Genomic DNA, 15,800 nt, shown 5'->3' with positions numbered 1-15,800 from the left:
GCTGCTTACGTAAAGCATGTATGTAAAGATCTGCAAACTTGCCTGTCCCATCTGAGGAGGGAGGTGAAGTCAAGCTATGTAAACCATCCCATAGCATGTAATAAAGTGCATTGTTGAAGTAAATTTCTGTATTTTCTGCAGGAGGGGGTAGGTCCCATACTTGATTTTAATGAGACTGATCTGTGGTCAGATCTCACCAGGGAGGACCTCACAGTGGGGGTGATGCAGTGGTCACCCATATTGGTAAACATGTGATGCACTATGTTGCCTCCCCTTGTGGGGATGTCACGCCACTGGTCCAGGGCATTGTAGTTAAGGACGTGGACTAACCTTTGGCAGTTAGTGGTTACTTAATGTCACCCCACATCATGGTGCACTGATACATCTTGAGAGACACAAGTACATTCATATAAGCCCAACAGGTGTCTGGATTCATGGAGCTGATCCTGTAGCTGGCAATGGCTTGATTAGTTGCCCTTCCAGCAATGAACAGCACCTGCAGTGTCTCTGGGAAATTACAATGTTTCACTAAATCTGGATGTGTATCTATCCTTAATGAATATGTATGCATTAACTTGCACACTGGCAGTTTGAGGTCTGAACATGTGGAAGGACGTATAGTCTGGTATGGTCGTCCACAGCCTTGAACCAGGTGTCTTTCACTGCACAAATGTTTGCATATTTAAAGGTGGGGACACCTTCCACAGAGTGGGGTTTAGTGTTGCCATTCCCAGCATGTAGCAGCATAACCATGGCATTGTATGAAAAAGGTGTTCTCATTGGAAAGTTCTGTCCAGCCAGTGCCTATAAGATGCACTGTGGGGGTGTCAGTAGCCTTGGCCTGTACTCACCATTCCAGGAGTGAGAGATGAAGACCATCTCTGATGAAGCACTGATGTCTCTTGAGCAAGTCATCCCAGGTGGATGTGTAGTGGATCCCTTTACAATGACACCACACACTAAGGCAATTATTGACATCCATCATTTTCCATGTGTACTGAACCATCCTCCTAGGTGTGGCTCAAACGCAGCTGAAAGCTATGGGTGTACCTGCGAGAGACACAGTTTCTAAGCTTAGTCATGTGTCTGCATACAGTCTGGTGACATGTCCTTAACTGTACACAGCTGCAGGAACCTCTCAGATGTCATCATTGTTACTGATATTCCATGAGTTGCAACGTGTGGTATGGCTTATGTCACTCCAAAGACAGCTAACTGTGACCTCTCCCATATGCAGCCTGGTGACATGGACATCAATGTGTCTCACAATGTAATCACCTATGAATAGGTTTGATTTTGTGTTTTGCCTCAGGTGTTTGACCAGTAGACAGTGGTACATGAACTATTGTGTGTACTGTGCTCTCCAGAGATGATTTTCTGAGGTGTCTGTTTGGGAATGTGTCTGGTAATGAGCTGCACACATGCTGTTGTGTATGATGTGCATGTGTGAGGTCAGCTGTGCATGTCGGAAAAATATTCATTGCCATATGTACTGACTGCTGTTTTGAGACACCATGGAATCAAGATTTGAAATACAGTCACATCTGTCACACGTTGTGTTTATGTGTCAGGAGTAGAAGGGTGGGGACACCTTCCACATCTCATCAGTAGTCATTGATTGTGCCATTAGCAATACAGTCATGCTTGTGTGTACGTCATAGCATACCATTGTTAGGCAGTGTCATGACAGATGGTGAAATGTAACATGTCACTTATGTAGCTCCCCTAAGATAACACCTGACAGTGTGCCATACAATGTTTTGGCAGCCATGTGGACCTTGAATTGACCATAATCCTGTTATTAGGCTTGTCTCAATACCATACCTAGAAATGTGACACTGTGCAAGTCCAGCAAAGTTAGGGTCATGCTGCCACACCTTTGGGGTTGACAGCCTGAAACAGAATGTTTGTGGGCATTCCTTGCAGTGAAAATGTGGATCTCTGTGCATGCACAGAATGCCATGCTCATTCTGCTGACATTATGTTGGCCTTGCAAGCATACAATGCTGTCAAGTAACCAGACAGCAAACTGGTTGTTGTGTGACATGTTGTAGGAACACAGATGTGTTCCGTGTACATAACTTACAGTATGGTATACGTAGGACATGTGGCAGGTGGACACACTTTGGCCAAATGTGGCCAGTTCTCTGCAGTAGGCCTCATAGCCATGTCATGCAGGTATCCACCATTAATCTGTTGAAGGGAAGGATGCATGCATTGCTGGGAAGGATGCATGCATTGCTGTGAAATTGTCACCTAACATGGATCACCAATGCTGTGCTGCTTATTTCAGCAAGCATGGACATCTATGTCACTGGACATTGCACATTATATTGTGACACGATAGCTGTGCTCCTAATCACCATCTGGTCAGTTCCCTAGTGACATACCACCAACCCTGGTACAGAAGGCATAATACATTCAAAAGCCAACTGATTGCTCAGGTTTCTATTCAAGGCATCTACCTGGAGAAGGGTATGTGAAGCCTACAGAGCATTTCATGATGTGGGACAACTACGTAGATGAACAAACAGGCTGTCTCCCTCTTCTCATCACAAGTTTCATAGTAAACTTTTGCTTGTGATGACAGAAAAAGTATTGGAGCATGGTATCCCATGACAGAGTGGTTGTGGCAAGACCAACATTAGTAGTAGCCAGGCACCTGCTTTCCACATTCTTCACAAGGTAATTGTGTCCTTTCAGTGCACACCACTTGAATAGTGTCCAACTGCAGAATGCTTGTGTAAAACCTTCCACCTTACCTTCACAGGGTATACATACTTCCCTTCCCTCCATTGTCTGTATGTGCTCTGTACAGACACCTTGGATTACTCTTTTCTTGGAATAATGGAAGTAACTGCAATACTTAGTTGCACAGAGGACAACCAGGATGCAGTGCCAAGCAGTGTCCCCAGATCTCAGTCACCTTATATGTAAAGCCATGAAAGGAGTTTGCATGGATACAATCAGTAACAATGTCATACACCTACTGACACTGGACCAAACAGTTTGTTTGCTCAAGGACAGATCATATCTACCTACCCTAACTGGACCTCATTGAGTGTTACACTATGCAATGGATGAGGGGAATATGACTCTCTCCACCTAACATGGCCTGACAAGGTGCATGACAATATTAGGCAAGCAGGCCTTGCTGAAAACTATGTAGTTATTTACAGAGTAGTATGTCAGTTGGTGGATAGCCAAGTGTCTGATAGTGATATGGGAAGACAGCATTCAGTACTCCAGTGCTACAATGATGCCAGTCAACAGTGGACTTCCCTCAGACATCATTAATGGAGTAACCCTTCTAGCCATCACCTCTCTGTAGCCACGGCCACCGTCAGTGACCTCTGTCTACATTAGCAGGTGATTGCATACTAGGAGCTGTCACTGAATCCCACACAGAACCAACAGTTATCCAGGATGGCCTGAGACATGCATTCTGTTGTTGTCAGAGCCACTGATAAATAGTAAATGCCAAGGACTGCAAAATACTATCCCTTTGGAATTCATCCGACTGAAAATAATAGTGTTTGGACACAGTTGAGCCATTACTCATGAAGTTATGGACACAGAGTAATGTATCCTTTGACTTTCACTGGTCGGTAAGATGTGGGGATTGGTTCAATTTTGTACAACCTATACAGAAAGGTATGGCATGTCAATCATTGTTATACTGTATTTGGCACTCATCACACCTATCATTGAGTGGAATGGCATCTTTGCTATGTCACTACACAGGCATATCTTACAGGTGCCAAATTCTACTCTTCAATTTGTTCCTTATATCTGCTAGTTCTCTCCTCCTGCACTTGTACTAGCCTATTAGTCTACTACTTTACCAGACTTCTTGTAGCAATTATCGCAGCACACAAAAGTGCCATCAGCCCTAAACGTTCTACAAGGAAACTGCTCCAAAACTTATTATTAATACTTACTCCTCTAAGCATGTCTAACGGTCAGTCCCCTGTGCTTTCTCCTATTAACCTGGTGAACTTGGGCATCCTGAGGCAATGTAGCAACTGCCTCATGTACACCGATAACCCTTTCCTCTTACCTCCCAACATTCAGACTTGTGAGAGATGCACTTATATATCCAAATTGGAAGCCACTCACTCTCCAGCCAAGACTGGTCAAGAGGAGAAGGTCAACACTTACAACACCACATGGAACACATAGCCCTCCAGAAGACACACCAGCACTGCCTTTACATAAACCACACACCCACTTTTGTGGAGGGTCTCAATAAAAATCTACCTAAACAGCAGAGACCTCCAATGCAAAAACGCACTCAACCACCACAACATAACACTAATCATGAGACACAACTCTTCCTAAACAGTGTGCCACTCAACCAAAACCCCTAAGGCAAAACAGCATGCCCAGCACACTGCTCAAGATGACTCGATAAAGAGGCACACTGATGTCCCACTCACTAGGTTGAATAATGAGAAAATAACAGTCATCTGCCTGTCAGGTGTCAGGATCTGCCACATAATGCACACACTCAGGTCCCTCAACAACAAGTACAAATATGACTCTGTCATTGTACACGTGGGTGTGAATGACCTGAGACGTCCCTCCCTGGACTACATGAATAGATACATGGAGGACCCCTCAGATTATGTAGCCCAGGTGGGTATGACCCTAGCTCTGAGCATCATCCTACCATCACCCAGAATGATACCACAGTACAAGCAGAAAACGATTGATTTCAACAATTGGCCAAGTTTCTGGTGTCACTCTAAGGGGATCCAGTATCTGTCTGCCTGGGATGACATGATTGACAGACCTCGATGCTTTGCCAGAGATACTGGCCAAGGCTCTTGCCACTCATATAGTGACTTTTTTAGGCAGTGTTCCAAAGACCAAATTATCACCGCTACAGCTACAAACAAATGCAATCTGAGAGTCATGCTGCTCAATGCTAGAAGTCTAAATCTCAAAATGCACTCACTCAAAGCACTCCTTAAAGACTCAACTCCACATTCCTACACACCCTGGGGAATATTTTGGTCCAAACTAACACTCTCATACTAGGCGGCTTCAACTACCCCTCCATTAACTGGGAAAACTACTCGTGTACCAATACACTTGCCCAACGTTTTCTGGAGTTCATTAATTCAAAAGCCCTGGACCAGCTCGTTCTTACTCCCACTAGAGGTAGCAACATCTTTGACCTGGTCATTACTAACATGGGCAACCGTTGCTCTACACCAATAGTCAGCTCCTCCCTGGTTAGATCCAACCAGAATCACCTTGGAAATCCACATCCCTCCCATACACCCCCGGCAAAGGTAACCACAATGAAAAACTTCTCCAAAGCTAACTTTGGGTTCCTAAAAACAGAGGTGGCTAACTTCACGACACCCATGCAAATGGGGAATAATTGCATGACTGCTGAATCATACACCAATGCACTGTATGAACACATACACAAATGCATGGATCTCGCCATACCCAAAAGAACCAAGACACTCTCCTCCAACAAAAGGAAGCCAATCTGGTGGTCCCCTGCCATAAACTCTACAACAGGAGGAGGAAACTGATGCGGAATAAGGTGAAGTCCCAAGACTGGAAAACTCCCTTATCAGCCTCAACAAAAAGTTGAGATCCCTCATCAAATCCTCTAAAGCTAGCTATGAAAACAGAATTGCAGCAGACAGTAAAGACAACCACATGGCCTTCTACAGTTATGTAAAGAATCTCCACGTCAATACTCAGATTTGCTCTGAGGTACTGCACAAAGATACCTCCTATACCGAGCCAACAGATATTGCCAATATTCAGGCTAACAGATTCAGTGCCAACTTAACCCCCCCCCTCAAAGGAGGAATCACAATACCAGTAGATTGCCAGGCACACAATATTACTGCGCACAGATTAAAACAGCACTGCCCAAGGCCAATAATACAGCTTCTATGGGACCTGACAGTATCCCTGGCTGTGTTCTACATGAACTACAGAGTGAACTGGCACCTAACTTGTGTGCCCTGTTCAATCACAGCCTCACCTCAGGCTTTGTCCATACCGAATGTCGCACTGCTACAGTCATTCCTCTGCCCACAGGAAGAGCGACTACAGACCCTGGGAACTATTGTCCCATTAGCCTGACGAGTCTGATATGCAAAGCTAAGGAATGCATCATCATGGACCTAATAAACAAGGATATAGGGAATCTCCAAACTCAGGATCCCACACAGTTTGGTTTTGTGAAGGGTAGATCATGCCTGCTCAACTTGGTCGACTTCTTTGAGTCGGTTACCAGAGCTGTGGATGAAGACAAAGTGGTTCATACAGCCTACCTTGATCTGGCCAAGGCCTATGATACCATTCACCACTCAGGAATTATAGAAAAACTCACTAAGCTAGGCATCAACCCCTATATCACTAGGTGGGTTGCAAACTGGCTGACAGATAGAACCCACAGTGTGAAAGTAGCTGACTAGTCACAAGTGGAGTCCCACAAGGTTCTGGTCCTGGGTCCTCTCCTGTTTGGTATCTACTTCTCTGAAGTCCAGGCCAACACGAAGGGACTCTGGTTGATTAAGTTCACAGACGATTGCAAGTTGGGAGCTATTATAAACTCCCCAACTGATGTGGACATCCTAAAGAATGGCCTCACTGAGACCAACGACTGGTGTCAGAACCATGGCCTTGAGCTCAATGCCAAAAAATGTGTTATCCCCTTTGGGATAAACCCGGTTCCCATGAATTACCACATTGATGGTAGCCCACTGAACGCAGAAGGTGTTATAAGAGATCTGGGAACACAGGTTGACAGCAACCTCTCTTTTTATCACCACAATGCCACTATGTTTTTCTATGTGGGACATCTCATTACTAAGGGTTTTGCATCCAGGAAGAAAGAGGTCATCGTCTCCCTCTACTCTTCGCTCATTAAGTACAATGCCCCATTTGGCATGTACCTCACTAGACACCTGCAACAACTGGAGAGACCGCAAAGGTACCTCACAAAGAGGATCCTAGGCCTTAAGCACTTGTCCTATATGGACAGACTCATAAAACTCCAACTATTCTTTGTCTCATATCGCCTACTCAGAGGCGATCTCTGCTTGACTTACAAAGCCATGTCTGACGCAGTTCTGTTAGAGATGTTACATCTAAAGAAATCCCAATCCCTCCACACCACAAGCTCCAGAGACCGCAAGCTCATTACCACAATCAACTGAACATACTATTGGGACAGGTTCATAACCCAGAGACTGCTCATGCTATGGAATAGACCTCCCATACATGTCAAGCAGAGCACCTCGCTGACCCTCTTCAAGAGGGATCTTGATGAGTAGATGGGAAATAGAAAATTCATCCCAGGGATAACTCCAGTGGCTCTACTTGACAGAGGCACTAGGAACGAAGGTCAGGTGGCACGATGCCAGGGTAATCCTATGGCTAGGCTTGTAAAGTCCCCAGGGCCATTAGCCTAGTAAATAGCTATGAACCTATATGAATAACTAACTTTTTCTTACACCACTAAAAGATTGCTCTTCCAGTTCTGCATTATCATACTTCTTTAGTGTACTAAGAAGATTAAAGAATACTTAGCATATTGCATCCTTAGCAATGCTTCTTGATCAAAAAAATTTGCTGTGCTACTATTTAAGGGCAGACCAAATTTTAGCAGGTAACATCATCATGATTGAATATTGGTTCACTAATTCACAAGTTCAGTTATCAAGCTTTAAACCTACTGCCATTCAAGAAAGCTGTTTGCCAGAACCCCATGTTTATTTTGTATTTACCATATGCAAGTCAAGTACGTTTTTGAAGGAAGCTAATAAATAACTTGCTCTGACTGAAAGTTTATCCTATATTCTTGAAAAGTGTTCCTTAACACTGGTCAGTTAGCACACAGGATTAAGGCTATGAGCTGCTAAAAAGCTGTTCCCTTAGTTCAATATGTGGTATTAAGCACAGAGGAATAAATCAGTAGACTGCTTTGTGTAGTCCAGGGTTTGATTCCCTAAGTTTCCACTTACCTACAGTATTACCAGGTACATAGCCGGCGTTAGGCACCCGCAAAACCCACAGCGAGTCCCCAATTACATCCCAGCGAATGAGGGCCCCCATGCAGCAGCTGCGAGTTTCTCTGTCCCCTCTGCTTGTTGCTCAGCAAAGCACCTTTTGGACGTCCACATGGATCAGTAACATCACCGCGCGACTGCAAACTGTTTTTTTAATGTGCCTGTAAGCTGCTCTCAATCAGGTCCGCTTCAGTGAAGCACAGGACCTGATTGGCTGCAGCAGCCAAGAAAATAACTTTTTTTTTACATGTAATAATGTCCAGCCTGTCACTGGATAAGGAGGACGAACTGGTAAATAAAAGGTTTAAGGTAGGAAAGCAGGATTTTTGGCAGTATCTAAATATTAATAAACTTGAAGCATTTCCACTTATTCAATAAAATGTTTTCCTCTGCATTGCGTCCTAAACTATGCCGATACTATACTGGAAATCATTTTGAACGCATACATAAAGTATTTTTCTGCTAGACGTCCACTGTTAACTGTGGGCAGATACTACTTTTTCATGTGTGCATTTGTGTGTGCGATGTGCATCAGATTAGTTGACTTAAAAGTATGTTTGTGGTAATGAAATAATAAAAGAAGATAGTTATAGATGCATTACTAGTGAAAGCTCGAGCCTCCTGCAACAGATGGGACCCAGCCTACCTTAACACAGCAGTGTAGCAGCTACCTGTAGTAGGAAAATATTCTGCTACAAGTAACAGAAGCATTCCTAAATGTTTTTGTGTAATATTTGATCTCAAAACTTATTGTGGAGTCAGGAAAATTCCAGACATACAAAAAATAATCCCATAACAAATGGAGTTACACACAAATACATGCGATTTATGTTTCTCTCCTTTATTACTCCAGTTTGCAATAGAAAGTGGATCAAGCCACTCTTGGTCTATTACATTACAAGGTAAATATTCACAGGCGATCTGCAAACTAAATCAACACTTCAAGAGTAGGGGCCATACCTCTCAACCTCTTAGAGCAAGATATCTGGACAAACCATAAATAAAAGTGGGACAAAGACCCAAAAATAGGGACAATTTTTAAATATTGCTCTTACAAACTTAAGTTGATAGAATAACAGGTTTTGCATTAGCATCCTAACAGGCTTTAGGCACCTGCTATCGCTGGGTGGCCCCCAACCACAGCAAGTTATCTTACTTTGATATTTCGTAACATGTCTGTCAAACTAACAAAAGCTAGTACAGCAATCTTGTCTACTCGTTAGGCCTGGCAAGCCGGCACGTAAAAATCTACTGCCAATCATTAGCGGACTGGAGTTCCGCTGTGGCGACCCCTGACCGGGAAAAAGCCGAAAGACAACAACATAGTAACAGTGTTTTATCAAGTAACAGGCTTCATAATTCTATTAAATATTTTACCACTGACGTAGTGCCTATGGCTTAATTAAACCCTACTTGGTGGACATTCTCTCCACTAAAACCAACATAGCCAGCTTTAGGTACCTGCAACATCTGTGGCTGCAAGGAGGCCACTTAATCATCCTGGACTTTGTAGGGGGCCCACAAAAGTAACTGATGTTTAGGAAAATGAGAAAAAAATGTATTCATTTTCTGATTAAGGTCTTTACCTTGATCCTGTTAGGATAAAGCTGATGATGGCCTCTGCTCTCAATCTAAAACCAGATGTGCTCAGAAGTGCATGTACAGAAAGCTGCTGTAGGTTATTGGGGGGGGGGGGGAGTTGCTACTTTACGTTTCATTACAGTCAAACCAGAGAGGTGTGCACATGAGGTCATTACAGCTTTTGTTTGGGCTGAGGCCAGTGTAGTGATGGTTTCTTTTACTTTTCTCAGAGACCTCAGAGGTGTACAAAGAAGGTTACTAAACTTCTGCTTTCATCCCAGTCTAACACCAGAGCGATGCCTAGGCAATGATAGCCCTTTTTTGGGGGTTTAGGGAGGTAAGCCATATTCCCAGACTGGACCTCTGACTCTAGACAACAAATGGCTTGTTAGTTTGTTGTGAGCTACTGTTTTGCCATCTTTGAATATTAAGCCTTGGGCACAACTTGTATCTTTCTTGAGAGAAAAAAACATTTTCTTGCTCATGTTTTTGTTTAGGACACTACTGGATTAAAAGGTTGGGAAAATGCTCGAAAATGCATTCCAGAAAACCTACAACCCTATGGTTTATTGGCGTATCAGAGTTATTTCCTAAATGGTTATTTGTGCTGTCTTGGTCAGGAAAGGTGTGCTGAAAGGATGCAAGGAGAAGTTAAGCTGAACAGCAACAATGAATTTTATTCCTTAATCATAATTTATTTTCAAGTCATCATTGGATGGAAAGATTATGTAAAAAGAAAAAAGTAAAATACACTTTAGAGCCTATAGAAAACATTTCACCTAAGACCAGACCTATGCATAGAGTTGCTATAATGCATTATATTGTGAAATGGGTGAATATAGTGTGGTACATACACCTGGCGTACTGTAAGAGCATTGTAGCTACAGGCAAGTCTGTACATACTACTGCTAAATGCTTGTAGCATGAACTAAAAGACTGCTTCTGAGGGGTGACAGCGACAGGGTGATAGTTTGACTGAAGTGCCTAGGGGGCCTCCAAACCTGAGATTTGCTGGGGGCCCCCAAAATGCTAACACCGGCCCTGCCAGGTAAGTGGCTTATGCAGAAAAGTGTTTCCAAGCTGAAACTGAGTTTCATCTGGATCAGTGTCTATTCTGGTTAGCAAATAAAGTGTTATTTTCTATTTATTATTAATAATAGATTCCCAATTTGGTGTTAGCTCATCAGTGGTGCATTTCATGTATATGATTTCAGTTGAGAGATTCAGACATTGCCTTATAGACAAAGCAGAAGTCATCAGTAAGTAACCTGTAAAAAGACAAAATACAATATCTGAATCTCACAATTACAATGTTTTTGCATGCAAAAATTTTATCTGACAATTTTGTACATGTACACATAAGCAAGTTGTATATCAGTAGGTCGTACCTTTCAACTGTCTAGACTAACAGAATGTCTAGATTTTTGCCTCGCATTTCTCAAATATGTGTCATAAAATTGTGTTTTTCTAGCAAAACACTGGGAAATAATTGAGGACTTAAGTCAGAAAACAAGGGTAGATAAGTTTCAGACTTCATATCCTTTAGAAAATTCATGGCAATATAAAACCTGTTATTCCATCAACTTTCTAAGTTTGTAACAAGAATACTTAAAAAGTTTTATTTTGGGGCAGTTGTCCCCCCATCACTTAAGGCTTTGTCTAGATGTCTTGCTCTAAGAGGTTGACATGTACGCAGTAGGTGCATGCCCAATTAGTCATTTATTTGCTTATTATTTATTACTTTCTGGAATCTTTGTGTTTTTTAAATTATATTGTCATGTAATAATGCAATACAAGATATACACACACATTATATATATATATATATATATATATATATATATATATATATATATATATACACACACACACACACACATATATATATATATATATATATATATATACATTATATATATTATATATATATTTTTTTTAAGTCTAGGCCCTACAAAGACTTCTGAGCATTACAATGAATCCATGAGCACCACTGCTACTAAGAGATTTTATTAACAAATCTAAATCAACCTTTTAATAATTTTTCACTGCAAGAATAGTTTATATTTTTGCCATTCTGTTGATTCCATTTTTTTTTTCTTTTAATTTAAATTTCTGACTGGTGGTATCTCAGAAACCTACAGAAAGAAGGATGAGGTGGTATGTACATTTTATCTTAATAAGCTGTTCAGATTTCTGTCAAGATGTAACTACTTTTCAAAAGCCATTATCCATGTTTTTGATGCTTACAAGTAATGGCAGCATTGTCGCCTCACAGTAAGACGCTGTCCGGTTCGATTCTCAGCTAGAGCGTCTTCTGCGTGGAGACATGCGTGAATGGGCGTACCTTCGTTGAAGGATGCGCGTCAGGGCTGGTAACTTGGCACGTAAAAAATCAACTACCTATCGTTAGCGGACCGGAGTTCCGCTGTGGCGACCCCTAATCGGGAAAAGCCGAAAGACGCGCAAGTTGAGAAATGTGCAAAGACTCTGTGGTTTCAATATATTTGTAGTTATAGTCCCGGAAGCTAGGGTTACCACCTGTCCCACTTTGCGAGGGACAGTCCCTCTTTGGGCAGTTGTGTCCTGCAAAAAAATTGTAAAAATGGCAAACATCCTGAGATTTTAGGACAAAATTATTACCTATATTTTATGTAATAGTTGCATAAAACAGTTATTCTGTATGTGAAACACCTAAATGTTATAAGAAACAGAATAAGCAACTAAAATGCTACAAGAATAAGCTTTTATTTAGGCAAAAAAGTGAAGTTCTGTCCTTTGTACTGGCTGTGGGTATGTTTTGGCCTGCAAAATCTGACATTTGTACCAAAAATGTCCCACTTTGGGCATCTGAAAAGGTGGCAACCCTACCGGAAGCCCACTATATGCATGAGTACACACACACGTTGCCATAAAAATTAAATGAAGTGCAAGTTGTGCAACAAGCTCTTGACAGTGTGTTAATTTCCTGACAGAAAAGGGGAAGGCACAAAAGGATCACAGTAACTTACTTCAACTTTGACTTTCGGGCAATAAGCTCAGACCCGGTATCCTCATCAAACAGCAGCAATGGTCAGTTTAACGTTTTCATCTTCAGCCTGTCGTTTTATTTCTTCCACTTTTTACCTTCTCACCGAATAGCCAGAAAAGGCTATCACCCGTAATTGCCAAAAGTGGTAACAATAATGTATTTAAGTTGTTGCTGTATGGCTGAATGTGCTACTACAGGACACCTTAAACGTGGATCACGATAAAAAGTAAAGATTATTTTTTATTTGTGTTTCGCTGTGGACAGCTGTTACCGGTGCCCACAGTTCTATCAGGTATCTTGTCAGAAATTCAAGTAAAACACATCAGATAGAGAAACCCATCCTGAAGATGCGCGTGTTTGCAGCTTCTTAGTTTCTAGTCACATGGTGCTGGTGGTTGGTTTGATGTGGGGTCCCTTCATCCCTACTGCTTATATAATAACCACGGCCCTACATTATGGCAACAAGAAATTCCCCTGCCCAAAGACCCTTTTCAAACGACTTTTCTTTCGGACAGATTGAAAATGGCACATTTCAAACAATGTCTACTGCCAGCTGTAGGTGCTGCATCCTTACATACCCAGGATACACGAAGGAGGAAAGAAACGGTATTGGGGAAGCTACTTTGGAAGGATTCAAAAACAAAGGAGCTTGGTACAAAACAAAGTCTTACATTTAGGTACTGTAAACGGCCGGAATCAGCGCATCCCGAACCATAACAATATAGCATACTACGTCCTGAGCATTTCGATTAACTATACAAAGAAAACTCCTGTGATGATCGTGTGAGCAGCCTTTCAATGTGCACAACAGCTCAAACAGGGAGGTCAAAATTTATAGCTCGTGCATTAATTTATTTTAAAGTTTTACTTTTATCTCTGACATAAAAGAAAGGTGGGATTACATAATAAAAGCACTCAATTACCGCATTTAGGATACGCTATTAACAGAACGTCTCCTTTCCTAGTTTCCAAAGTCTTCAGTGAAGTTAAAGTTTCAAGCTTGCACATTCTCGAGGGCAAAATAAAGCCTTCATGTAAAACCTGCAAATCTTCGGGACTTGTGTTTTGTGTATCCAAAAGAACTTTTGAAAGGTCAGTCATGATTTGCTTTCTTTCAGCGATCAAAAGAAACCCCAAAATGAAATGTACAACAACGCCTAAACCCCGGAGTTTTCTTTGCTTTACTTCAGTCTAGTTTGATTGTCTTTACAGAAATACCGGATCACTGACTCAAACAAAATAAACAAGTACTTCTTTCTGGCAAACCGAGAAATATAAAACAGTGAGACCCGCCCACTGATCTCCTTTATTGCACGCTCTTGGAATACGTAATGAGAACAGAGCACACCCAGAGATGACGTAACTAAAGTGTATGTAACTAGTCTAGTAGTGTTTTTTCCTCCGGTTTGAAGCCTATTGGGCAACAAAAATGAGATGGGGTAGTAAAGTGACTGCAACCTGTCCTCAAGTGAAAAGTCAGACAACACTTGTCATTTACAGTACATATAGAATGTAGTAATTGTTGCACTGTATACTTGCCTTCCCGTTGCTCAGCATTATTAGTCTCCATGCTACGTAAATGTAAATTTTATAAAATATGGTACCATTTCCTAGGGTTGCCACCTTTTCAAATGCCCAAAGTGGGACATTTTTTCTAGAAACGTCAGATTTTGCAGGGCAAAACATACCCACGGCGGCTTTGTATTAGAACATTACCCCACCGCAGGAATGGGCGTGACCTACATGATTGACAGGGCTGAGTGACAAGCCATGCAGATTATACAGTGACATAGTTTCATAGTTTAGTACTAGGCTATCTGCCCTGGGGCATTTATAAGCCTAGCCATAGTGATGTGGCTTTGGCCACCCCATGTAATGGTACAAAAGTGTACAGAATACATTTAGAATACTGTGCCTCTGTCTAGCAGTGACACAGTGAAGACCCCCTTACATAATAGAATTAGTTTACTGTGCCTCTGTCTAGTAGTGACACAGAGATGACCCTGGGTAAACCTACGATCTCCCATCCACTCGTCAAGATTTCTCTTGAAGAGAGTCAGTGAGGGGCTCTGCCTAACATGAACTGGGATTCTGTTCCAGAGTATGGGAAGCCTCTGAGTTATGAATCTGTCCCTCCAGCATGTCCTATTCATATTTGTGCTGAGGTTTAAATCTTTAGCTCTCGTGGTTCTGATGGATTTGGATGTTTTGAAGTGGAGCATGTCCATCAATTCCTGATTGGACATGGCCTTGTACGTCAGGCACAGATCACCTCTGAGTAGGCGGTATGCTACTGAATACAGCTGGAGTTTCTTTAGTCTGGCAGCATATGACATATGTTGGAGACCCTTGATCCTCTTGGTGAGGTACTTTTGGGGTCTCTCCAGCTGTTGCAAGTGCCGGGTGAGGTACATACCAAATGGGGCATTGTACTCAATCATGGGCCTGATAAGGGAGGAGTACAGGGGTACAATGACCTCCTTTGATCTAGATGTGAATCCCTTCATGATAAGGTGGGCAAGGTAGAAAATCTTTCTAACCACATGGTGAATGTCAATTATTTTCTACATTTTTAAGTGCACCATGGAAAGCACCGCATGTCTTGGGTTTCTGACTTGCTTTGTCACTTTGTACTTGACCACATACTGTGCAGGGTAAGAAGCGGTTCAGAAGGGCAGTATGTACGCAGTATCCACAAGTTCCCGTTTTGCAGTCCATACCCATAACCCGTGCACTCCCACCTTTCTTTGGTATAACTCTGCAACCCCCACCTTTCTTTAAACATTTATTTTCTGGAGATAAAGCAACAAGCAATATGCTGAGGCAGTGGCACAATAAATACATGCAATAAAAAGACCTCCCAGAAAGGTCACACCCCACACCTTTACAGAATAGGAATTTTAAGTATGTGTAATATATTCTATACATGTAGCATTTTATGTGTTCACCCCTCCCCTTTAAAGAATTGTAATTCTCACTGTAACAGTGTGACATGTTTGTATAAATGCAGCATATTCTGTGTTTGTTGTAATAGGTAAAAATCTGGGTCGGTATACCATTTATAACTACACGTTCTGCCAAATTATTTAGTCTAACATTTAATATGTTGAAGTTTTTGATCAATGAAAACTGGAAATCCTGGT

The 15,800-nt window shown here is 42.0% G+C and overlaps 1 protein-coding gene across 1 annotated transcript in view; it reads right to left on the bottom strand.

The window, feature by feature from the left end:
- The window catches only part of LOC122792389 (sulfotransferase 6B1-like), an 82,592-nt gene extending 68,649 nt beyond the window's left edge, over window positions 1-13,943 (bottom strand). Inside the window, exon 1 of the mRNA XM_044060176.1 lies at window positions 13,581-13,943. Within this exon, the coding sequence (XP_043916111.1) occupies window positions 13,581-13,758 (178 nt within the window). The 5' untranslated portion in view covers window positions 13,759-13,943. The remainder of the gene's footprint in view (window positions 1-13,580) is intronic.
- Window positions 13,944-15,800: the final 1,857 nt, after the last annotated feature.

This window comes from Protopterus annectens, chromosome 1.part2, assembly GCF_019279795.1.
Source record: "Protopterus annectens isolate FY-2018-M chromosome 1.part2, PAN1.0, whole genome shotgun sequence".
Classification (NCBI taxonomy): domain Eukaryota; kingdom Metazoa; phylum Chordata; order Ceratodontiformes; family Protopteridae; genus Protopterus; species Protopterus annectens.
This window is presented reverse-complemented; position numbering and strand designations above follow the sequence as displayed.